At 36.0% G+C, this 25,380-nt stretch overlaps 1 protein-coding gene across 6 annotated transcripts in view; it reads left to right on the top strand.

The window, feature by feature from the left end:
• milt (trafficking kinesin-binding protein milt) overlaps positions 1-25,380 on the top strand; it is a 349,817-nt gene that overhangs the window by 6,556 nt on the left and 317,881 nt on the right. Inside the window, exon 1 of one of the 6 annotated variants that reach the window (XM_067121434.1) lies at positions 20,930-21,106. The exons of 4 other annotated variants lie outside the window; for them this stretch is intronic. In XM_067121434.1, the coding sequence (XP_066977535.1) occupies positions 21,074-21,106 (33 nt within the window). In that variant the 5' untranslated portion in view covers positions 20,930-21,073. Of the gene's footprint in view, positions 1-20,929; positions 21,107-25,380 lie in introns of those variants that run through there. One more of the 6 variants, XM_067121439.1, reaches the window with a different exon arrangement.

Raw genomic sequence — 25,380 nt, forward strand, 5'->3', positions numbered from 1 at the left:
ATCTCAACAGGGAACTAATCTATCGCCTTTGGTGTCTTTTCCTCCATAATCATACCAGAGTTTTTGGCTATATAATTACAGGGAACTTCCGATATATCGCCTTGTGTGTCTGTGCTTGGATAATTGCTCGATTTCCAGTCCGTAAGCATCTTCACTCAGATGTAGTACCGCGATGACGTGCTGCACACATCGGAGATCTTTCATTCCCTGAATTTAAAACTGGAGAATAATATTCCACGTGTCAGTGACGCTGATGCTTATGAATGAATATGAGGTTACTCTGTAAAACGCAGTGTGTAGCCACACATTTGTTTTGTGTGTGTAGCTACGATGCCCTGCTTGTCCTAAACCCCACGTTTACATCTGCCTTTGTCCAGTCATTTACAGTTTATTCAGAATAAAGGTATCTTGCTCCAAGCTTTGGTACGGTACGTCACAGTTCATACGTCCTTCGGCCACTTCGACCCTCCCGTATATTACCGTAATTTTTAACGCAACGGGTACCCCAGCGCTGCTATATAGCGATATCACCACTGAATTAACTTTTGCCGTTATTCTTCATATGTTGTTTGTATAAGGAAAAATAATTTTCTTAAGGATACATTTCTTATTTCTATTTTTCATCTTTTATGTGATTTACTGCTAATCACTTTTTCTCCTTTCACGTATAAGCTGGTTTTTCTCCGGCTCATAATGATAGTTGATTGAGACTCCTAACCACGGTGCTTTATTCTATTGACTGAATGTATATGCATCACTGGAACGATTCTCTCTCTCTCTCTCTCTCTCTCTCTCTGTATGTATATATATATATATATATATATATATATATATATATGTGTGTGTGTGTGTGTGTGTGTGTGTGTGTGTGTGATATGACACCTCCGTTAGTACAACTTTTTAAAAGAAATAAAATAAGCTTTGTATTATTTTTACAATCTTAGAAGAATAAACCTATGAATATAGTGAAAATAGGATATACTAACATAGCGCATAAATTATCAAGCCAGTTTTCATTTTCTTTCTTTTCTCATCCATGTCAGAGGCCAAAGCAAAAGGTCATATTGGCCAAGAAGAAAGTGGTAGACCTACCTTCTGAAGAAGAAAACGACAGACCCGCCTCTTAATGAAAGAAGGCTATAGTGGCCATGTGGAAAGCAATGTTACATTTGCAACGAGGGAAGCGATTAACCTGCATCGTGAAGAATGGTTATATTGGCCACAAAGGAAGTGATAGAACCGCCTCTTGAAGAAAAAAAAAAAAGTTTTTATTGACCAAGAAGCCAGTGGACATCGCTGTCAAAGAACGAAAGGGCTTATTAACAGCAAATGATTTCATGGGCCTGCCTCTTAAGTGTAGAAGGATTATACTGGCTAGGAAGGCAACAATAGACCTACCTCCTGAAGAAAAAGTCATGATAGTTCTGTCTTTTAAAAGGAGAGGAGAAGCCAGCAAAAGTCCAGCCTCTCAAAGAAAAAAGTCATAATGACTGAGAAGTAGGTACTGAAACACCTGCCTCTTAAAGAAAGTGAGGACATATTAGCCAAGCCGGAAGAAAAAGGACTTGAAAGAATGAAAAGTCAAAGACCTGCCTCTTAATGAGAGATTTAAAGAGAGGCAGTATACATGCCATTTTAAAATGAAAGATATATCCGTTTCTTAAAGGAAGAAAAATTATATTGTCCTAAAAAGAAGCATTAATCATGCCTCTTGAAGGAGGTAAGGGTAAATTGGCCACGAAATGGCAGACCTGCCTTAAAAGAGATAGGCCATTTTAATGAAAGAAAGGTTATATTGGCCCTTTGGGAAGTACTAGACCCGCCTCCTATAGAAAGGGTATATTAGCCGTGAGGGAAACGATCGGTCTGACTCTTAGATAAGGAAATGTTACATTCTTCATGAAGAAGCAATATACGTCCCTGTTAAAAGAAAGAGCTAAAATTGGCCACGAGAGATGCGACAGCTCTGCCCCTGAAAGTGAAAATATATCGTCGATAAAGGAAGCGATAGACCTATACCTCTTCAGAAGAGTACTGGCCACAGAGCAACAGACCTCCCTCTTGACGAGAGGAAAGTTGTAGTGACCATAAAGGAACTTGAAGAAAGGCTGCATAAGTCAGGAAAAAGAAGAGAGGACAGTTCCAGGGGAAAGAATTAAGCAGTCACTGAACTGTGGAATTCGAGTATCACACGTTTCAATTTTAACGTAAAGTGAAGCCTTTGGGTTGACACCTGGGGCACTTGGGGCCCCTAAATTGAATAACCTGGTGATCGGGTCGGGAGTCGATAGATCTGATGCCGAGAGAAACTCCCGAGGAAATTGGTTAGTGATTAGATTAGGGGTCGGTGCCCTACTGCAAGGAAATTACCATCTGAGGTCGCGTCCTTACGGCAAGCTTTTTTATGATTTATAATTTGATAAGTTTTCACTCTTTCTATGGTTTATTCCAGTATTATATTCACAAAGTATTTAATTCTGTCGTTATTTTTCCGTTGGTTTCTGTTTCGTGCTTTATCCTTTTTTTCAGTTCTTTGTGAAGGAGGGATCGCTTTTAAAGAAGAGATAATTTTGCTATTCCTTTTAAATTTTCATCTTGCGTTTCTAAGTTTATTTGTCTAGCTTACGTAGGAAGCTGATATGGCGTATGTTTATAACGTTCTCTTTATGTTGCTAAAACCATCATCTTCGCTGTTACTGATTTCAAAGGCCCTCAGATGTTTGATTCATATATTGTAAACTTTTGCTTTTGAGTACACTTTAACATTTCTATGAAGTCTGAATAAGTTTCTCACAGAAAAAAAAAATGATGAGACTATCGAGACTTCATCATCATCTGTTCCATCATTTTAAATCCTGCTCGAAAGCGAAAACTGTACACTGGCTCTTGATCTTTCTCCGTTCCCGTATTTGCCATAACAATGATAATGAAAGTCTTGTGTTGTGATGGACAAAGATATTTTTCATCATTCTATCGGCCTGGTAGATCTTTTAATGAATGAATGATTAGATAATGAAGTAATTGTATCATGGTCTTGGAAAGTGCCCGTTCTTGTGTCTTGTTACTGTTTGCGATAAGCTTTTGTTGTGGTAGGAGAAGGAAAGAAACGGTCTTTGAACCCTGTAAATTAGCCGACAATTACTTTTCATTGATCAACATGAGTTCAGTTTTGTTTTCTGTATGATGTCATTAACTCATAAGGGTTCTCTCTCTCTCTCTCTCTCTCTCTCTCTCTCTCTCTCTCTCTCTCTCTCTCTCTCTCTCTCATGATTGATTGATTGATTGATTGATTGGCGGATATATAATAGTTGTCAGTTTTAGTAAGGGTGGGTTTTGATGAAATATTCGGTACAGACACCTAAAATTGATTGCCAGAATATCTGTAAAGATAGATGGTGAATATTGAAGGGGACAAGAATTTAGTAAGTTTAAAGTTAATTACTGGGACACGTTAATAGCACCCTACCTCTCAGTGATTTGTTACAGAAAATCTAATTTACCAACTGTAAAATTCACCAGTTTAAATATAATATATATAGGTTCAGGATGTGAAAAAGTCTAGCAGCTTGAGATGATAGGTTTAAGTTATAAGGAAGTAAATGGTCTGCAAGAATTAAGAGATTAATGGTTTTTAGAATAAATTCGACTTCATGGAACATTATCGAAACAAATATTTAGTTAAATGCCATCATGTTTTTGACACTAAACTCAGATTTCCGAACATTAAGTATCAGCACAGAACTATCTATTAAAACCTATCAATTAGCAGTACAAAACCAACGAAGCGAATTGGGCACAAAAATTGTCTTCGCATGCATTATTATTATTATTATTATTATTATTATTATTATTATTATTATTATTATTATTATTATTATTCAGAATGTCCAGACCGCACACTAACAGGAACACTGCTGCATGAGTTGTAAATAACATTTACTGTGAGCAGTTTTGCTAGCACTGTTTTGATGAAACTGAAATTTTCAATATTTTTCTATCTCCTGGGGCACATTGTGTATCAAGGTTCTTTCCTAGATGCAAACGAATATGTTAAGTAAATGCTTTCAAAGTGTGTTGAAAATGTTGCATTTGTTGTATAAATGTAACTGAGTCATCCTTAGTAGGTAACAAATTCGTTTTCTGTAAGGAGTGTATAATAAGAAAACGGGTCACATCAGTAAAACATGCAGTGATACTCGCGTAGAGTTTATGATGATTATATCCTCTTGTAATTTGTGTACTGTATGCGTTTTCCTGTCGGTTTTTTTTTTTTATAATTTCATTATTTAACCCTCTTTGGTGTTTTGAAAAAGTGATGATCTAGCTAATTTTATTTCGCATTTCTTACAGGATCTTATTTCTTCAGATATTATAGTGTTTTAGTTCTCAGTTTTTAAGCAAATGCATCGTGCCCTTGTAGCTTTTCTCATATTCGAGTTCACTGTTCAGTTACTAATCGGTCACTTGCGGGAAGTAAATGTAGTTATGTATAGCTAGCATTGCGGGTCTTTCGTGTCTTATCAGTGTCAAGTCAACAAAGATTTTTAAAATGTCTGCCACACCTTCCGCAAATGCAATGGGAAAATTATATCTGCTTCCCATCCTAGTAATGTCTATTGTTATTGTACCGTTATCCTTGGAAATTACATTTAAGGGCTTACAAATAATATCTACCGCTCTACCAAGGAAATTATTCTTGCTGGAAATGCTTTGAGGAAAACTTATGCTGAAGAACTCAGCAAATCTAAAATCTAGCTTTCGACTTATTACTGTTGCAAATCTTTGTTCCCGTATGCGCAACTGATGCATATATAATTGCTTAATCACTGCAGACATCATAACTTCCATACAGTTTTTACAGGTACCCTGTCGTTTTTGTGTGGTATTTAAAAAATTTCGGGTTCTATTATATTTTTTTCTCGGGTTTGAAATAATTTTTAATTTTGTTGATGAGTATGAAAATAACATTTTATATGTTCAATTTTAAATTTCCTAATTCATTAATGAAGTTACTCACACGGGACAATTCCATAGTCTAAGAAAATAAATAAAATATAGCAAGCAAATTAACGCACAAATAGTTGACTGTAAAAGGGTTAAAGTTAAAGAAACGCATCATATGTAGGTAGCAGTACGTCCGTTTTTAGCTCATGGACATCAACATCCTAAAGGTTCAACATTCCTACCATCCAGCATCCTACACCTTACCAGGTAGTCTGTTCCACAGCAGAAGGAATGACAAACTTTTATGACAGCCTACTGTTACATAATGGGACTCAAAACATTATGGATTTTTGCATTTTGGCACTAAAATTCCTTATCTCTTTAAAAACTGAAGGATTGTGGACGAGTATGAAATCTTCTAGTGAGGGTAAGTCTTCATACCCTTTTCTAGGAAAGGGAAACCGCCAATTATGGGGCCTAACTTTAAAACCTATAAACCAGGAAATTCTCTATACCCCACCATATCTCATATATCGTGTCCCACTAAGGCATAAACAGGGTGCTTAATGTGCAATCTGGACAATATTCACTACCACCCTTGTTGCTGAAACCATCAACATGATGCTGTTAATATTCTTCAGATCGGATGACTAACCCTTGGACAGCCTAAGACATGTATTTGATAAAATGCTCTCATCTTGCTCTGTAGAAGGAACCTTTTTGTTACAATTCCTGACTTCAGATGCATGAACACAGATGGGCAGTGTCCTCATCTCTAAATTTTCAGTCGCGTTTGCTGTCGAGAAGAGGGCATTTAACCTTTCAGTAAATGGAAGTATGCCAACAAGGAACTGATAGGCTTAAAATCTACAGTAGAATGGCATATGGCATAACCCTTCAGAAATGAAAGTATTGCAAGTAATAATTGCAAGAAAGGTTTGACCTCAGGGAAAGCGCGCTCCCAGATCTTCCGTTGGAATTAATTTCATGTAATCCTTCGTAATGAGAGCGAGCATTGCTTCTAGGAGAAGAATAGATGCATTACTTATGCCACTACCTCACTTTGAAGACGCTTACAGTACCTCGGAAACCAGGGTGCATCGTTTGACAAATTAAATTTCGTACCAACTTGTCTATAGTGAGCCAGTTTTTCACTGACTACTGGTTTCAGAGTATGTTGTTTTCACCAATCAAAAGCCACTATTATCATGCCAACATTGGTAACAAACACTTTGTATAGGGAAATCAGCTGATCAAGGATGCTAGGGGGGAGAGAGAGAGAGAGAGAGAGAGAGAGAGAGAGAGAGAGAGAGAGAGAGAGAGAGAGAGAGAGACTTTCATTTAGTCGTAGCTATTTTATCTGAAAGTGCTTACAGTATATTCATGAGGCAATAGGTTTTTCGTTGATTTCAGAATCCTCCTTTAAAGTGGGTGGGTACTTAGCAACTGTTGAATAATAGTGTAAATTTTAATATATGCAATGCAGAATAAATACGCCATTGTTCACTGCAGATCAGTAGCATTGAAACATTATAAAGATACTATTTTAATGCTACTGATGTGCCTGTCGAAATTAACCTTTTATGTTCGCCATTTAAAGTTGGCATGCTCTTAAATATTTGCTGGCGTTGATTTAGTTGTGAAAAATTTTATCCTTTTCCTTGAATAAGGCCCCTTTAAATATTCAACCCAGAACTTGATCATTTTATGGAATGGAGCTTTGTGGATGAATTTGTTTGTAATGCTTTCTCTTTTACTTGAGTAATGTTTGGATTGTTAATGAATTGTTGTAATTTCAGTCGATATATGAACATTAAAAAAAAAAATTCTAACACATCTAAATATACTGGGTTGATTTTTCCTTAGATTAATAACTTTAGTAAATCGTGAGGTTAAGTTTTCAAGAATACGTCTGCAGTTCTAACTTAAGATAGTGCGACCAGAATTTCATTTTGCCCGACTTTACAGCCGTTTCAGTATTGAATGAATATATCTGGAATTAGATTTGTGTCAACCAGCTTTTTTACACATTCTAAACTTTATGAAAAGCTGTTTATGGGACATTTTATAGTTTGTTTATTACTGAGCTATTGCAACGTTTCCGATTGTTCTTTAGTTAAGATTTTGAACATATTTAGACATTCAGTCTGTGTGAAAATTGTATGCTTTTGGCTGATTGCATACTCTTCGTAGTTTGTATTTACAATGAGTTCAGGATTTTTAAAGGAGTTGGGACTTTCAAGAAGCCAGTACAGGTGTTGAAACTGCTGTCCTGTTTGTTAAAAAGTATCCCTTAGTTTAACCAGACCACTGAGCTGATTGACAGCTTTCCTAGGGCTGGCCCGAAGGATTAGACTTATTTTACGTGGCTAAGAACCAGTTGGTTGCCTAGCAACGGGACCTACAGCTTATTGTGGAATCCGAACCACATTATACCGAGAAATAAATTTCTGTCACCAGAAATAAATTCCTCTAATTCTTCATTGGCCGGCCGGAGACTCGAACTCGGGCCTAGCAGAGTGCTAGCCGAGAACTCTACCGACTCATCCAGCGAGGAACTTGTCCTGTTTGTGAATAGCGTTCCGTTATATGGGGAAATTTAACTTAAAATTTTTATTAAAGCAGAAAATACTTTTGCGTGCGTTTACTATTAGATATAATCAACACTAATTATGCCATTTCTCTGTAGTACAATCCTACTGTTCCACAAAACCAGTTGCTGGAGGATGGTATTTTGGTCGCCCCCCTTTTTTATTATTTTTTTTTTTTTTTTTAGTGCGCAGCCAGTTTTGTATGTTATTTCTGACACCTGTGTTTCTACATCAAAACATGAAATGCACGTTGTAAGCGCAAGAAGAACGTGATCACTCAGTACTGGAATCCTGTTTTGTTTAAGTTGCTCTGACCTTACATGCCACAACTATTTAAGTAGATTCATAAATTTTTTTTCTGATTTGTAGGGATGTGGGGATTTAGTATGCTTAAATCACAAAAGCATCTCTCTCTCTCTCTCTCTCTCTCTCTCTCTCTCTCTCTCTCTCTCTCTCTCTCTCTCTTTTTTTTTTTTTTACTTTAGCCAAGGGATTTCACGAGATCACACGCAGCAACTTCTATTATTCGCATGTAAAGAAAAAATACTGATTTTGAGGGTCGGTCGGCTCAGTTCTGTTACTTCCTGTAAGCTCTCTACTCTCTTGAAATCCTTCATGAATCTCTTGGATAATGTCTACTTACAAATTATTATCATCATAGAGTTCACAAAAGAATTATCCACAAGTGTTCAATTCCATATTTATCAATGTTGTAACTGTGATAAAACTTCAGTGTTTTCGGACGAATTATTCCGTGTTTGAAGTATTTCATACTCGGTTAAAATTTTTTATGGTTTAACAACATTCTTCCTGTTTACGTTCTTTCAAGGCATTTCTCATTTATTCATTGCAGCGTTCAGAGTCTTTTTCCCAATTCAAATCTCTCCTGATAATGAGAAAGGCCGGTTACATTCGTATTCATATTGAGAAACTTAGCGTTTTCATGTGACGTCATTGGGTTGGTGTTCACCAAAGTGAGGGTTTCAGATACCCTGGTTATTTGGAATTTGAAGGAAAGTGATGAGGGTTATCTGTCGAAGTAACGACGCTCAATTGAGGGATAAAATAAAGGAATTTTTATATTTGTGAAGGCCAAGTAGGAAAGCCACCCATTGTCCTTGTCCTCCCCAGAATAAAAAAAAAAACAATAAAAAAGAAGTGGGCACACCCAAAAACAATATAAAGACCCACTACCAGAAAGGAAACTTATTTTAGAATTTGGAGAAAACAGTAAATGAGAAAGAACCTGTTATTGGGCAATGGAGGAAAGAACTAAATAAATAATGTTGCTAGAAAAAAAAAAAATCCTTATAGAGTAGTAATCGAACTTGGTACTATTTACAGCTCCAAGCAGTAAACTTCAACGAAGAGCATAATTCGAATAATATACAGGTCTTTGTAGTCATTATATATATAGTTATAGGTCTTAAATTCATAAAAAAGGAAGATAGGCTTTCAAAATACGCATTGGGTACTAAGTTATTAGTTGTTTGTTTTAGTCGAGGGCCTCAGATATCGAGAATTAGAAAATGCATTAAAATTCATCTTTGTACCCAATTAAAAGAAAGCAGAAGCAGCCATGGACGTTAACGCTTTTACAGGATTTTAAGGGGTGATATAACAAGCTGCGTGTCCTTCTCGATCTTGAGTGTAATCCAGTGCAGGGGAGAAACTGCTAGGCTCCCAGTCCACAGCTAAGATCAGCAGGTCCACTGGGACTGTTCTGAAAGTGTCCTCAGTCTTTCGCTTCCCCTGGCTAGGATCAATCTCTGGGTCTCTCATCGTCGACCCGAGGGAGGCACTTGGTATCCACTGGACTACTGGAATTTTAACTGGAGGAAAAAAATAAAATTAATTCTAGGTGACCTTTACAGCTTTGTAACAGAATAATTTGCCGACTTTTTTTTTTTTTTTAATGACCCGAAAGATGTTGGTAATCACATATTTTCATCGTTTGAATGTGGCAAAATTCTTAAAAGAATAAAAAATTTAGTTTTTAAGGGTAGATTTGTATTTCGGGTTAAGAAAGGAAAAAGGATGTGGGTGTTATTCTGGGTTTAAAGTAAATAGTTGCGTTGCTGATCGAGAAACGCGTTTAGGTATCTTTTCATAGTTTTAAGTCTCATTCAAAATAAAAGAGAAACAGTTATATATATATATATATATATATATATATATATATATATATATATATATATATATATATATATATATATATATATATATATATATGTATGTATGTATGTACGTATGTATGCACGAGGTGTTAGCTTGGTTCTTAGCAAGTCATTTAAGATGAAGTTGATAGCCCAATGACTTTTTTTATTTTTACTTGGGTTGTGCCTAACCACGGTTGACTTACTACCAAGCTCATAAGACTTTATTGTTGCGTTACAATGAAATGCTAAAACGCCCTTCCTCGCTTTTGAGTGAATTTGAGATCTTTTACTGATAAAGCGGAAATCTGGACCCTGGAACTCACTCTTTACTTTAATCTGTGTGTCTCTTTACTTCAGTTCTTGGGTCGGTTTTTAGATGAAAAGTTCGTTGCATTTACTTGGATATGTGCGCATCCCACGTACAAAGCGAGAGGTGTAGTTTCCTTCGCAAATTGCCGACGTTAGGAGTGAATGTATCTTGATGAATTCGGATCACAATGTTTGTATAATGTAGTTAGCACTTTAGATGATGAGGAATAAGAAAGTTGAAATAGGATAGGATGAAAATCCACATAAAACCGTAGGAGAGCGAAAATCCAAGTGGAAAATACTTGTTTATCTATTCAGCCACCACTGAGGTTATGCGATTTGATTTCAGTTAAGAAAATCTGCACACATCCCGAGGACAATGCAATCTTCTGGGATCACGTCCTCTGTGCAGTAAAATTTGTTTGTTTGTCTTCATTCTCGCTTTCCGTCAGGATTTCCTGAGAGTCTGAGGTCTTAGCCTTGGTCTTGCAGATACCTCTGAGGGGGTGGGAGGTGGTCAGGGTATGCCCTTATCAGAGCCCCTGAAGTGTGTGGCCATTTCTCTAATGCCTTATCAGGCGCTATTATCTTCTTTTTTCTTCTTCTTCTTTTCTTGGTGGGGGGTGGGATGGGTGTTTTGGCACCATGGGGAGTGGTAAGGGTTTCCCTTTTTCTTTATTTTAATTTTGTGTCTCTAGTTCCTTCTTCCAGTTTTTTTTTTCAGGGAGAGTAGGATTTGGGGGAAGGTTTTTATTTTCCTCAATTCTCTGTTTAAATGTTTAGTAAATGTATCCTTATTACAATGGCCAAGCAGTGAAGGCAAACTTCACCATTTCTTAACATTTTTTCTGTTCGATTTTCGCCTAACTCACTTTAAAATTCGATTAGGAAATAAAAATAAGAATTCCTCCCTTACCAAATCGAGCTTTGAACTCGTGTCGGCTGGAGGAAAGTGTCTGACGCTTGAACCAATATATTTGAGCAAGGTATTATTATTTTTTTTTATATGCCTTGAAAATAAATGATGCTACATTGCTCGTTCAACTGTAATGGATTACATACCGATTCACTGTGCACATTGTCAGTTTTCCACGTAGCCTACTTGCTTGAGTTCTTCAGTGTCATCATCTTTATTATTTGAGGTTTGTTCGTGCACACGCATTCGTTTGTGTGTGATCTCATATCGGATTCACTTCCGGGCGTTCATTCTTTCTTTCTCCATGCAAAAGAATTTTGCCTGTTTATTCCTTTTAGCCCAGTATCTGATGTCTGGGTTCCTGAGCTTGTTTGTGTGTAATGTCGCACTACATTTTCCCCTCTTTATTCCTTTTCGCTCAGTATCTTATACGTGTTCGTTTTTGGTTTATTTATTGTATAATATCATAATAAATTAACACTACTTTAAGCTTATTCATTCATCTCCACTCAGTATCTCATGACTGTGCTTTTGAGCGTGTTTGTTTGCGCGCTCTCATTTAACCTTGCCCGGATGTGAAAAATAAATTTCCCTCGGCCTTCCCGTATCTGGACACAATAACCTTTCATGATTGTTCCAGCTTCCTTCCTTGATTTGCATTGTTCCCTTCACCTTTGATTCGTCATGATGACCCTGCAGGGGTGGAGCGAGGCTCTATGGTGGATGGGTAAGATTAGGCGGTTTGGATTTACCCCTTAGCGTGTTTTAATCCTTCCATTTAGTTGATTTATTAAGTGATTGATTCAAATAGGTGGCGGTTATAGCATTCTCATCCCATAATTGAACGCCCTCATATGAAATAATCTTCGTTAATCTATCGTCTTTTGTTTTAGCTCGTAATAGCAACTCTCAGAATAATTAAACATATTAGAACAATACACACTCACTCATGTGCATATATATATATATATATATATATATATATATATATATATATATATATATATATATATATATATATATATATATATATATATATATATATATATATATCTTATATATATATAGTGAAGAATGGCCTGTTTCAGCTCTGGTAAATGTATCTAACTTTAATTCATTAGTGTACATGTGAACAGAGTTAAATTGTTATCTGTTGAAGCGCAAAGTCAAAGTGAGGCATTACTAAAGGGTGTTTGCGGCGTCCCTCTGGCCCCTAGTTGAACCCACTTTTTACCCATTTTACTTCACCTCCATCCCCACTTCATTTCTTTAGTCTTATTGCCTAGCCTCTCTAACTATTACTTCTAAGACCTTAAGGCCTTATACATCATCTCCTTTATTTTCTGTGTTTATTCATCTTACTGTCCAACCACTCCAATTCCCTACCTTCAGTTTCTTAAGCGCTGAATGACTGAAAGCGTCCCAGTGCTTCGCATGACTGCAAAAGTTTCATGAAGTCATTAATCGTAGAGTCAAAGTGTCGAAGTCATTTCTCTCCCCAACTCGAGTTCGAAGACTTGCGATGGAAAGGAGAAATTCCTCATTTCATATCCTAGTAGGCTTTTCAAGAAGTTTTCATCGGAAACCGGATCTAAATCTGAATTTATGGATGTTGAATTTGTTGTTTATTTTGTTTACCTGTTTTTGAGGTTTATGGTTGATATTTTCGGTTTTAAAAACGGAACATTATTTCAAGACTAAGATCAACTGCAGACATCTCCACTTCGGTGGTTCAGTCATATCGAGAAGACCCCTTTAAAAAATGGAACTATTTATACACAGATCAATAACGTATTCATCATCATCATCATTCATGTGTTCCGGTCTCTCTCTCTCTCTCTCTCTCTCTCTCTCTCTCTGGCATCACGGTGCAAGTGGTAGCTTACCTGGCTCACGTCCGCAGAGTAAACCCGTGTCTGCTTCCGTGACAGGAAATGAAAAAGAAAAGTGCTTTTCCTTGAATACCCAGCAGATCTCTGTTGGCCTAAACAGTGGATTTTGTGCCTGGTTGTTAGTAGAATGATATGGCTCGCACCCAAAATGTGTATCATTGTATCCTAATTTAGAGAGAAGGGAGGCTCTCAACAAAGTGATTCTCAGTCCCACTGGGGTGAAACTAGTTTCTCTCTCACACAGATTTTACCGCAAAGTTGCATGTGGGTTACACCTACGACCAGTTGCTCATATGTGATTCCGTTTGTTCTACACTACATAATAATTAATTATTTATAAACTTTAAAACAAAGGGCAGGTGTCTTTACTGAAATACCTTCATAAAATCCCACAGGTGAAGTTATGAGAATGAATGATTTTTAGTTAGTTTTATTCTAAGAATTATTGTGATTTTATTTTTTACTCTTGTCAAGAATTCATAAATTTCCAGAGTGTACCATGCGACATTCACAGTTTCCGAAAGGAAGGGAGAGTTAATTCAGTGTAAATTTGCTTTCATAACACAACTTTACGACGCAGTTCCTTTCATTTTTCTCCCGAATTATATTGTTTATTGAGCAAAGTTCCTCCTGTGAACTAATCTGAAAAGGCGACACAGCTATTTTCAAGTCCTTTTGTACCTCCAGAAATGAGTCGGACTAACGAGTTTCTTTGTTGAAGGATAATCCTTATACCGTAGCATGTGAACCCCCTCTCTCGTACCCCCTCTCTTTCTCTCTCTGTTACGAACATTCTTTCATGTTTATGGGTACGGATTAAATTTATATTCATCTTCAATGACGTTTATTAGATGAAACATTTTGTTCAAGGGTAACAGCATGTTGTTTGTTGTTGATGTTTGATGGTGAAAGCTCAGTGCTCAAAACATTACGAGATTTCCAGAAGTCTGCCTTTTCTAGTGAAAATAAGGATTCTCCTTCGCTATAGAAAGGAAGTGAGATTGGTATTATCAAGGTCCTTTCTTTGGACCATGGGTACTATTCCATGTCCTTTTGAAGCTAAGGTAATCATTACTTAAAAATAAGGATTGATACCAGTGAATCTTGATTGAGTCGTGGAGAAGCCTGTAAGGGAAAGGAGAGATTTCAGCAACTGAAAAAGTACATCTTTGAACAAGGATGTTCAGTGACACTAATCTCCGCCATAGCGAATCAATTCCCGCTCCCCCGGCCCCCATTCCCTCCCCAAAAAATCTCTCCCTACAAAAATAACATTTTACCTCTACTAAAACATAATCACTTGTTGCCAGCCACGAGGTAAGAGCAACGTAAGTGAAAATTCAGACTTTTTTTTTTTAATCTCGCAAACCAAGATCAACAAGCTTGACGAAGGCGATGGACATATTTGTCCCCGGTAAAGGGGGTAACTCGCTTACTCTTGAGGATGATTGATAGAATTGTGGGCCCGGTTACATGTAAAAGAATCGGTAAGGAAAGGGAATGCTTTTAGTGGGAGAATAAAACTATTTTCGTGCTCTGCAAGGGATGAAAAGAATGTTGGATGTGTGATTGAGGAGAGATTCGCGACTGCTGCCACGGTCATGGGTCTAGATGTACGTGACTTTTGGTTGAGCTTGCGGATAAACAGAAGTCATTTGTTTTTTTTTTTTTTCATTTCTTGCTGTGCAATTGGTATGGCTCAGGTACCTTTACTTGCTACATGCTCTAGCCACTTGTAATGTTGTACTGTAAAGTATCTTTTACCTTATCGGCCTTTATCTGAGACACACTTCCAATTTAATAATTTAATTATATATATAACATATATATATATATATATATATATATATATATATATATATATATATATATATATATATATATATATATATATATATATATATATGTTATATATATATGGTTGTGTGTGTTCAGAGGTAACCTCTCTCCTTAACTTACCTATTCAGTTTTACAATTGTTACGCCGTCGCAATAATTCCGCAGCGTAGGCCTATTCTCGGAGCGCTTTAGGCTTATTCTTTTGAAAGCGCTAGATTCTGTGTTGCCGTCAGACCGGGTCTGGTCCCAAACAAAGGAAAGGTCATATTTTACCTGTTGCTTGCCCGTAGGTGGGGAGCACTGTCCTTCAGGTACCAGAGATTTCCCTTTGGCGAACACGTCTCGGCGTGGCGTTGGATACAAGATTACCAGAGTGAGGAAATTGTATTCGCTCATCTTTCCTTTATTGTGGCTTTTATGTGGTTATTTTGTTCGTAATACTGAATTAAACGTTCCCAGATCAACTTTCACTTTTTGATGGTGTTCGTAACATCGTCGTCATTATAACTGTCTGCAATGTCATAACGCTGGAAGCTGGTTCTTATTACCCTTTGACATTCGTTCTGTTGAACCCTGAAAGTGGCTCTCTCTCTCTCTCTCTCTCTCTCTCTCTCTCTCTCTCTCTCTCTCTCTCTCTCTCTCTCTCTCTCAAGTAGTACGTGCATACGCGCACAGACTCATTATATGTACAGGTATCTGCAGGATGTATATATATGTATATGTATATATATGTGTATATATATAGTATTTGTGTATACACACACACACACACACATATATATATATATAATATATATATATATATATATATATATATATATATATATATATATATATATATATATATATATATATATATATATATATATATATATACTTCAACTTCTTTTCAGATCTTACCTATAAGAATAGGTGGTGGAAATTCATCCTTAAATGCTATTGGAAGTATGAAAACACAGCTGAGGTCCAGCGACTGTACAAAACAAGTTTCAGTCAGATCCACGTACGAGTGCAGCTATCTCACGAATCGTTAACAAGTTTGAATGTGATGGGACTGTGCAGAATGCGCACAAGAACCGTTCTGGAAGACCACGGACACCAACCAGCCCCAGAAAGCAAGAAAGGTTACTGAAAAGTTTTAGAGAAGTCCGAGAAAATCTTTGCGGCAAGCAAGCCGAGACGTGGGGATTTCAGGCGCATCTGTCAATCGCATTTTAAGGCGCAATACTCTATTCTTCTGTCTAGATCATCGTCATTGATAGAATCGATCAGTGTAGGGATATAACTTTTCCATTTCAAGCGCCAGAACGGTTCTTGCGTACATTCTGCACAGTCCCATCAGATTCAAACTTACTAGTGATTCGTCGAGAGATAGTTACGTGCGTAGGTGGACCTGACTGAAACTCTGTTTTGTACTGTCTCTGAACCTCAGCTGTGTTTTCATACTTCCAATATCATTTTAGGATGAATTTCCTTTGTTCAAAGCTAAGTCTTGACCCCATCATCTATTCTTATGGGTAAGATCTGAAAAGAAAAAAAAATTGAATTACCTGCTGTTGAAGTGTGTATACATTTTATTGATACACCTTTTAATATATATTATATATATATATATATATATATATATATATATATATACATATATACATATATACATATATATATATATATATATATATATATATATATATATATGTATATATATATATATATATATATATATATATATATATATATATATATATATATATATACTTAGTGCTTATATAATGTGTATCTGTCTGAATGCATAATATGTTGAGAAATGAGGTGCGTTACTCAGTTGTACATTAAGCTTTGGAAAAGTTATTCATTAATTAAAGAACTATTCGACCTCACGTCATAACAGTGACATTTCGCCTAACTAGATCCATTTTTCGTTTTTATTATTACTTTTACTTTTGATTATTTGATGTAATGAAAGTAGTTGTTTGAAAAGAGAACATTACAGCTATGGTTGTCTCGCTGCAACACTTTTAACAACTTTTAATCTCATATATATATATATATATATATATATATATATATATATATATATATATATATATATGTGTATATATATGTATATGTATATGTAAATATTTATATATACTATATATACATGTATATGTACTGTATATATATATATATATATATATATATATATATATATATATATATATATATATATATATATATATATATATGTGTGTGTGTGTGTGTGTGTGTGTTATATACAGCACTTTCTTAGGAACTCTCCTACTTATGATATATAGTTTTTGTCCGTAAAATATTAAACAACCTATCTCTTACGTAAAGACGAGGCCAGCTTCTTTTTCTGGTTACCCTCGGAGTAATTGCTAGGCTAGTAATGGGATATCCAGGGGTTGTTTAAAGGTTATTGTTACCTGAGGGAATTGTCAAAATTTAAAATCTGAATATTTTTTTCCAAGATGGTGCAATTAAAATCTGTTAAGTCTATTAATATTTTCGGTGCTTAGTTTTCTTCAGATTTGCACAGCTTAGAAGAAATCACGTGGTTTGAATTGCTAAGTCCGCCTCAAACGCACTGCATTGGTTTTTAAACAATCAATGATTCGGTAGATTGTGTGAAGGAAATCCGAATTATCATTCGCATTGACCCCCAAGGATAGATAGTTTCATGTATATTCTTACATGCCAATATATGCACATATTTACACACACACACACACACACACATATATATTTATATTGTGTGTGTGTGTGTGTACATGTATATGTGTGCATGTGTGTGCGTGTGTGTATGTACAGATTCTCTCTCTTCTTTCTTTAGGTACTGTTTTGGTCACTGTTCTGTTGAGCTTGAGGGGAGAATTCCTTCCACTCTCAGACTACCACGTAACACCTATCAGGCCATGAGTTCGCACATTTAACCGGTGGATATCAGTAATCCACTCGGGATTGCTCTGTTCCGCCACTGATTTTTCCAATTTGGAATCCTCATCCCGTCTCTGTCATTCCTGACTACGGTAATAACTTTTCTTCATTTAGAGATAAGTCTCTCGCTTCCTCGTGGTTGAGCCCCACCCTTCTTCCACCCTTATTCGTGTTTTTCATGAGCCTGGAATAAAGTTAAGTATACCTTAGTTTAACCAGACCACTGAGCTGATTAACAGCTCTCCTAGGGCTGGCCCGAACGATTAGACTTATTTTACGTGGCTAAGAACCAGTTGGTTACCTAGCAACGGGACCTATAGCTTATTGTGGAATCTGAACCACATTATAGCGAGAAATGAATTTCTATCACCAGCAATAAATTCCTCTAATTCTTCATTAGCCGGCCGGAGACTCGAACTCGGGCCTAGCGAGTGCTAGCCGACAACTCTACCGACTCGCCCAACGAGGAACTAAAAACCTGGAATAGAAAAGTGCATTAGCCTGCCTGTCCAATTGATCTTTGGACTCGATGAAAATACACGTTTTAAGTCTATTATCGGCAAACAATTTGGTATTTATGCAACATAAAAGAGTCGTGGTTCTTAATCTGTCACATAAATAAAGCATTCTGGATAATTTGTCAAGTTAGCAACCTATGTGTCAATTAACTATTTTAAGCGCTGATACTATTTTTGTCTCCTGATACCATCGAAATATATCGGAAGTAACTGTCTTTGCTTCTTTTAGTTTGCACTTTATAAAAGTGCAACAGTTTTTCCGTCGAATAAAATTTGCATCTTTAGTCTGAAGTGATCGTAAACGAATAGCCTAAGTCTTGTAAATAAGTTATATAAATCCATTTATGTCAGACAAAAAGCGATAATTAATTTGGCCGTAATAAATCTGCTTTCCGTATCGGCATACAAAGTTAAATCTGAAGAACTTTGCATGTGGAGTCATTTTTGAATGCTGGATATAAACAACTCGGTTGATAACACGAACTTGGCGGCCTTTCTAACAAAAATACCACCTTTTGGAAATGATTATTGTAGACTAAAGAAGGAAAAGACTGTCACAGATCCTCAAGAACCATTTTCATCTCGTCCTTGGGAAGAAACTCATTTTTATATAAGTCTGTATTATGAAAACATAGGTGGTTATTCTTGGGAGTGAGTCTGCTTGAAAGTCTTGTGTAAGTTGTTTAAGAATTACAAAGATATTGTTGGTTTTGGAAGTTGGAATCGCGTCCAGTTCCTCCTTCATTTACATTAATAATAAAGGCATCGTTCCCTAGAGACAGATTACATAGATCTATCGAACTTTGTATTTAATTTTGTTTATTCTGTCTTTGGGGTTTTCAGGCGATTTACATCACGAATAAATATTCTGGATCATCGAAATGTCAAAAGGCTATTTTCTTTCCAAACTTGGCTCCCGTAAGACGCGCTTGAGAAGAGTTACCTGTGCCAGGGGAAGAAAAAAGGAAGTAGAGACAGGGAAGACATCGACTGATCTCTTTGTCAAAGTCACGTTTCCATTTCTTTTGCCTCGAAGGATGAGAGACTTATCTCCCGAAGCCTTTTTTCAGAAATCTCTTTTATGTATTGTTTTTATAAACTAGAGCAGTCTCCTGTCTCCACAGTGACATGTTTGTTCTTTATTCTTGATTTCTCGTATTTCTGTTTGATTCTTGTGTATAAAGAGTAATCGAACAATATGACCAGTTCACATCAAAGATTACAAAATATAAAAATTCACCCATTTTCTGTGGTCTTTTTAAATTTGATTTTTGTATAAAGACTAATAAAACGATACGGTAAAACTACATCCAAGAATGCAAAATTCCCATATTTTGGTTAGTGTTTTATTTAATACGGATCAGTTTTAGTGAAGCCTAACGCTTCAATTAGTCTATTCACAAGGCCATAGATAATAAATATGGTTTTTAATGCATCTTACGAGCAACTCTTACGCTAGGAATAAATTCACAATAACTACATAGTCTTGCTGAGTTTCTACTGACAAGCTTTTAACGCCAAAGAAGAGCAAACGATTTTATTAAAATTCGGTAAGGCATCTTATATTATTTTGGGTTGATCCCATATGATTTTGCTACGGAATCGTACTCTAATTAAAGACATGTCAATTGTTTACATTTACTGTGGATATTTATTTGGGAAGAAATGCGAAAATATTACGAAAGCGTATCTTTGTACTGCCTTTTTTTCACACATTTGTGTTTATTAAATTTCCTTCTGCCGTTTTTGCGTTGCATGCCTGATTACGTATTCGTTATCGGTCGCCTTTTCCACGTATTTTTTTTTACTGTCAGAGCATGTTTCGGGTGTTACAACGTTTTTTGAATGACATATACAAGAGGTATTTCCTCTTATCGTGATAGGTTAATAAACAAAACTATATTTCTCTATACGATAAGTTTCTTATCACCTTGTTGTATTCGCTCCTCTGAAAATATATTTACCTGAAAACCAGTTTCTTTCATCTCCCAATTCTTAGTTCTGATATCCTCTGACATTTGTTGAAAACCCTTAATCGAACTGCCTCACCGCTCGAACCCTTTACCCCACACAAAAGGGATTAGAGAGAGAGGGTCCAAAAAAAAACCCGAAATGCCATGGCGTACTTCCATTGTGGCCAAGAGATGACGCCATTGTTCTGTTGTCCTGTATTGAGTGATCTTTTTAGAATTATATTATCTATGGAGTCAAGGTTTAGCGCTTATTTGGAGTTCATTTTTAAGGTATGCTGAGTTTGCTCTTTTTGAATTGAATAGACGATGATTTTATTAATATTTACATTATTCCCGTGATGAAGCGTACACTGACTTACTTTTAAATCTCCAAAATGCGTTTTGTAATATTTTGCTGCGTATATGACGTAGGGTTTGGTAAAATGTGGTAAAGGCACGTAGTGCGCTTCATGTTTCTCTCTCTCTCTCTCTCTCTCTCTCTCTCTCTCTCTCTCTCTCTCTCTCTGAAACGCTGTCCTCCTAAAGCCTTGAAATGGTAAGCAATTGAAGAAAATCCTTCCTGGGTTTCGAACTAACACTCCTTCGACAGGAACATCATCTTTTAATTTTTCTGTTCATTTTTCCAGTGCTTTCTTAAGTATCATGTTACACTCATTTCATTGTAGACAAACGCCAGAAAAATCAAAGTGTGTTTGTATTTACAACTTCCGCATATATTGGACCGGAGGTTCCGGTAAAGACTTTCGTTGAGGCACGCATTTAACGAGATGGCTTGTTTACTTATGCACAGAAGGTGACTCGTAATTTTACATCCCGTGAATCTTACTCAGTTTGCCTTCTGTTGTGTCTGCAAGGACTGCTCTCTCTCGGAAGGGTTGTAATTTGGGTTCTTTATCACAGAACTCTGTTCAGTTGGCTGCATTGTTAGATTGGTTTTGCAGTCGTTATTACAGGACTTCAGTGCTTTGTGAAAATCCCAGGGATTAGACTGAAAACATGCAGAGAGTGGCGGCCTTGAAGGCAAAGAGGGTGAGTCTTGGTGTCCCAGAGGTGAAAGGTTTACGGAAATGTTTTCTGCAATTGTCCTGTTTCTTTCTTATAAATATATTAAGGCACACTGTGTTGAATTGAGTGATAATGGATTTTGTACCTCTTCCCATAGTTTCAACATAAAAATTCTTCGTAAGTGTAAGGGATTTAGATTTTCATCAGATTTATTTCTGAACCACATTTATAAAAATACAGTGTTGTACGCCAGAAACTACATCCTGGGCGGATTAAATGCTGAGAAAGTTGCAAGATTCAAATATTCTCTCAAGGTCAGAGCGGGAATAAACGCGACCCGTTGGGATGGGGGAAGAGATATGAAAAGTTAAATGTAGATAACTGAAAAAAATTGGCAATAAGATATCATTAGACTTAAAAATTCTGAAAAAATCATGGCTTGTTTTATTTTTACATTTCTATATTTTTATCTTGTTCTGCATCAGAACTATGCCTGTATTTATTTATTTATTTATTTATTATTATTATTGTTCTTATTATGTTATTATTATTATTATTATTATTATTATTATTATTATTATTATTATTATTATTATTATTATTATTATTATTATTATTATTATTGCTCATACTGTATGAACAAGATAATAAATAATAAATATCAATGAAGAATGGCAGTTAAAAAAAAACAAACTTTATAAAATATTTTCAAACGCTGGACTAAAACGTCACCCACAGGGCAGCAAAGCTGCACTCTTAACACGTGGGTCACGAGGGTGACCTGGAAGTAACTTTAATACAAGGTAACCTCATTCCGTCACTTAACCGATGCTTTGCAGTCAGACAGAGTTTATCCTCATGTCTGGGAGCATATCAGCAGAGTACAGATACGGTGCAAAGATTAGGAACCACTGAACAAAAGGTTTTTCTTGGAAATCGTACCACTACTTTTGCAACTTTTGAATATATCGTTATAAGAAAACTACTATATCTAGCTGACTGTGGTAAGAAGGGTAACTGTGATATACAAAACGAAGCTCTGGATATGATGGCGCTTATGATTAGAGAAGCAATTAGTACAAAAGTCAAGATGGCAGAACGTTTTGTCTTGTTAACGAAATCAAAGATACTGTATAGTACTGGCAGCTCCCTTTTGTAGATTTGATGTTTTATGAGGTGTTCGTCAGTTTCACAGTTTCAGATAGTTTGCATGCAGGTTTTCCCACATGAAAAGCGAATGTTAAGACACAAATTAGCCCTACCAGCAATTTCTGGAACACTGTTGGAGATCATGAATATTTGAGATGCTTTTTCAGTCTCGCTGATAGGCCATTTGCAACATTTCTTGTAATAAAGGGAAAACTGTTTAAAATTAGAGAGACATTAAATGATCATAAGCACTCTCGCCATCTCTGTGGTCTTTTACGTTGCAGATCTAGCCTTATATGTTCTTTATGACCTTCAAAAGAGACGCAGTGAGAATTCGTAATATAATACTTAGCAAATATATGCCATTCGTGTGGAAGACCTGACATGAGTGTTGTCATAGTGAGGAAGTGTCATTATTCCCAGCTACATATTCAGGACTTTGTTATCTATCTAATCTGGTTTTCAACAGGAAGTTATTATTGCACGCATGCCTATTTTGCCTGTAATAGATTAGCTCATCAGGGAACTACTTACTAGATTTTAAGACAATTCACGTAGCGTATGGAAGAGTAAATTAGCACAATAACCCGAAGGTAAAAATGGACTTGCGTTGCGATGAAAATGGAGGTTTGTCAGCGTTCATTCGGGAAATAGATGTTCCCCATGGTCTCAATTCCTTTGGAAGAACAAGCTAAAAGAAAGAAAAATCTCCCACCGACCTGAGATTTAAACATGATTGGATGGCTTTAGACTTATATGGACAAACATACATTTGGAATAAGACGTGTGTACTTGCCCGTTTAATTTAATAGATGTTAGGCGCAGAGAAAAATATAAATTCCCAAATTCAGTACTATTTAATTACCAACGAAGATATAAAGCAGTCGTAACTGTCTCGACATCAGCTCATACAAACATAAAATATGCAGGGTTTTCCGTTAAACTGAAAACGATTTCTCTTTTAATCCTAGTTCCTCTCGGGATCATAATTCATGCAACTGCAAAACAGAAATCTCATAAGTTGCAAGGGTCTAGATGGTTCCAGTCTTATCCAGTAAAGAAAAAAATTCTATTGAGGACGCATTGTGCTTTTCGGGGAGTTTCCTGAACGCAGTGTTCCAAGAAGGAATTAGATGGTATTGAAAGAGCTGTTGTTAAGAGAGTGGATAGATCCAACTGAATTTGATCTGCTCTTTTTAACTTTGGAATAAACTGCTGTCACACCTGGTTTTATCAAGTCAGAAATCTTTACTGCGCTTTAGATAAGAGTATTGCATGAAGAGATTTTTTTATATGTACTAATTTAATCGGCTTTCATTGTAGCAGCACACGAATTTTGCCGCCGTGAGAATATACGTCATAATAATTTGTTCATATATTTTTATGTATCCGGTTTAGGGTAAAATAAAAAAGGGAGATTCGTCACTGTATGCATTTCAGCGCCTTTGTGGATTCATTAAATGAAATATGTATCCATGCCTATACAATATACGTACTTATATCCATATATTTATATACAAAGGCTAGAGGCCATGTACGATATCATATGGACTACCACACAAACGAAAGACGGAGCCTTTCAAGAGAAAGAAAGCCTTGTAAAGCTGCTCTCAATTGTTATAGGTTTTTAATGTTACTGTGTCGCCAAGGCCAGCAAAATCGCCGAGACGTCTATGCACTTCCAGTTGGTATTGTGGTGGCGCCTCCATGATGACCTGCTGGTCCCTGGAATCGACTCCAAATTGCAAGGGAAAAAATCGTTTCTTACATTAATACTGACAGTCATGCGGCCAGGTTTATTTGTGACGACAGCTATTTCAAAACTGTATCAGGGGTTGATTTACTTTCTGTGTGCTCGTTGCGTTTTAAGTTAGCAGGTTCATATTTTAAATTTTACGATTAGATAATCATTTTAAGAAAAAAGTAAAGGCGGAAATAAATTTGAAATACTTACTACACAGAAATTCACACGTATATATATATATATATATATATATATATATATATATATATATATATATGTATGTATATATATATATATATTCTGTGTATATATAATGTATATATGTATGTATGTACGTATATATATGTATAACTGATTCACGAAGATATGGAACGTGATGATTTTGTATAAATAAAGTCGAATCCCACGAAGGAAAAGTGAAACAACGGAGTGGTTTCACACTTTTCATTCGTGGCATTTGCCTTTAGCCTTTACGTATATATATATATATATATATATGTATATACATATATACATGCATATATACATACCTATATGTATATACATACTGCATATATATAATCACAAATGGTAAACTACGAATATCCCGCTAACAGAGGTAATTTGAGGCCTATACGTGCGTATGGGAAGACAGGTGCGTGTATGGGGCTAAGTGAGAGAACTATCATATATATATATATATATATATATATATATATATATATATATATATATATATATATATATAAATATATATATATATATATATATATATATATATATAAAAATACTAATTGCCCATAAAACGTTGCACCCATATATTTCGAGCACGTCCTTCTGTGCCCATGTTCGCTGGTAAATATGAACAGATGGTGTGTTACAAGAGTATATATACAAAGCATATGAAGGTGTGGCAGTATATATATAGGTTCTTAACTTATTAGTTTCGGATATTTTATGTTTTTTTTTTCATTATTTCCTCACATTACATTTTTAAATACCAGTGACGAGTCATATGTTTCATTGCGTACATCTTGGCTTTGTCATTTAGTGATTACTGCAGGCTTAGTAATGGTTGATGTCATGTTTATACTAGTACACAGAAAATTAAGGTAATTTGAAACACGGTTTCTGATTGGGTGACAGAATCAGGTTGATAAACTCTGATTAATCTCTCTCTCTCTCTCTCTCTCTCTCTCTCTCTCTCTCTCTCTAAGGGCACATGAAAATGCGATGATCATTTGTAGTGATTTTTGTTAATCTTCATATTTTCTTCAGGTTGTTGTTCACTTTTTTCCACTGGTAGCTGCTTATTTTCTGCTGATGCCCGCTCTTTTCCATTTCATACAGAAGAGAGAAGGCACTTTGTAGTTGTTGGCTGTTTATCACACCGATTACTGGCTTTCGTAGAGAAATGGAGGCAGCG

Source organism: Macrobrachium rosenbergii, chromosome 19, assembly GCF_040412425.1.
Source record: "Macrobrachium rosenbergii isolate ZJJX-2024 chromosome 19, ASM4041242v1, whole genome shotgun sequence".
Classification (NCBI taxonomy): domain Eukaryota; kingdom Metazoa; phylum Arthropoda; class Malacostraca; order Decapoda; family Palaemonidae; genus Macrobrachium; species Macrobrachium rosenbergii.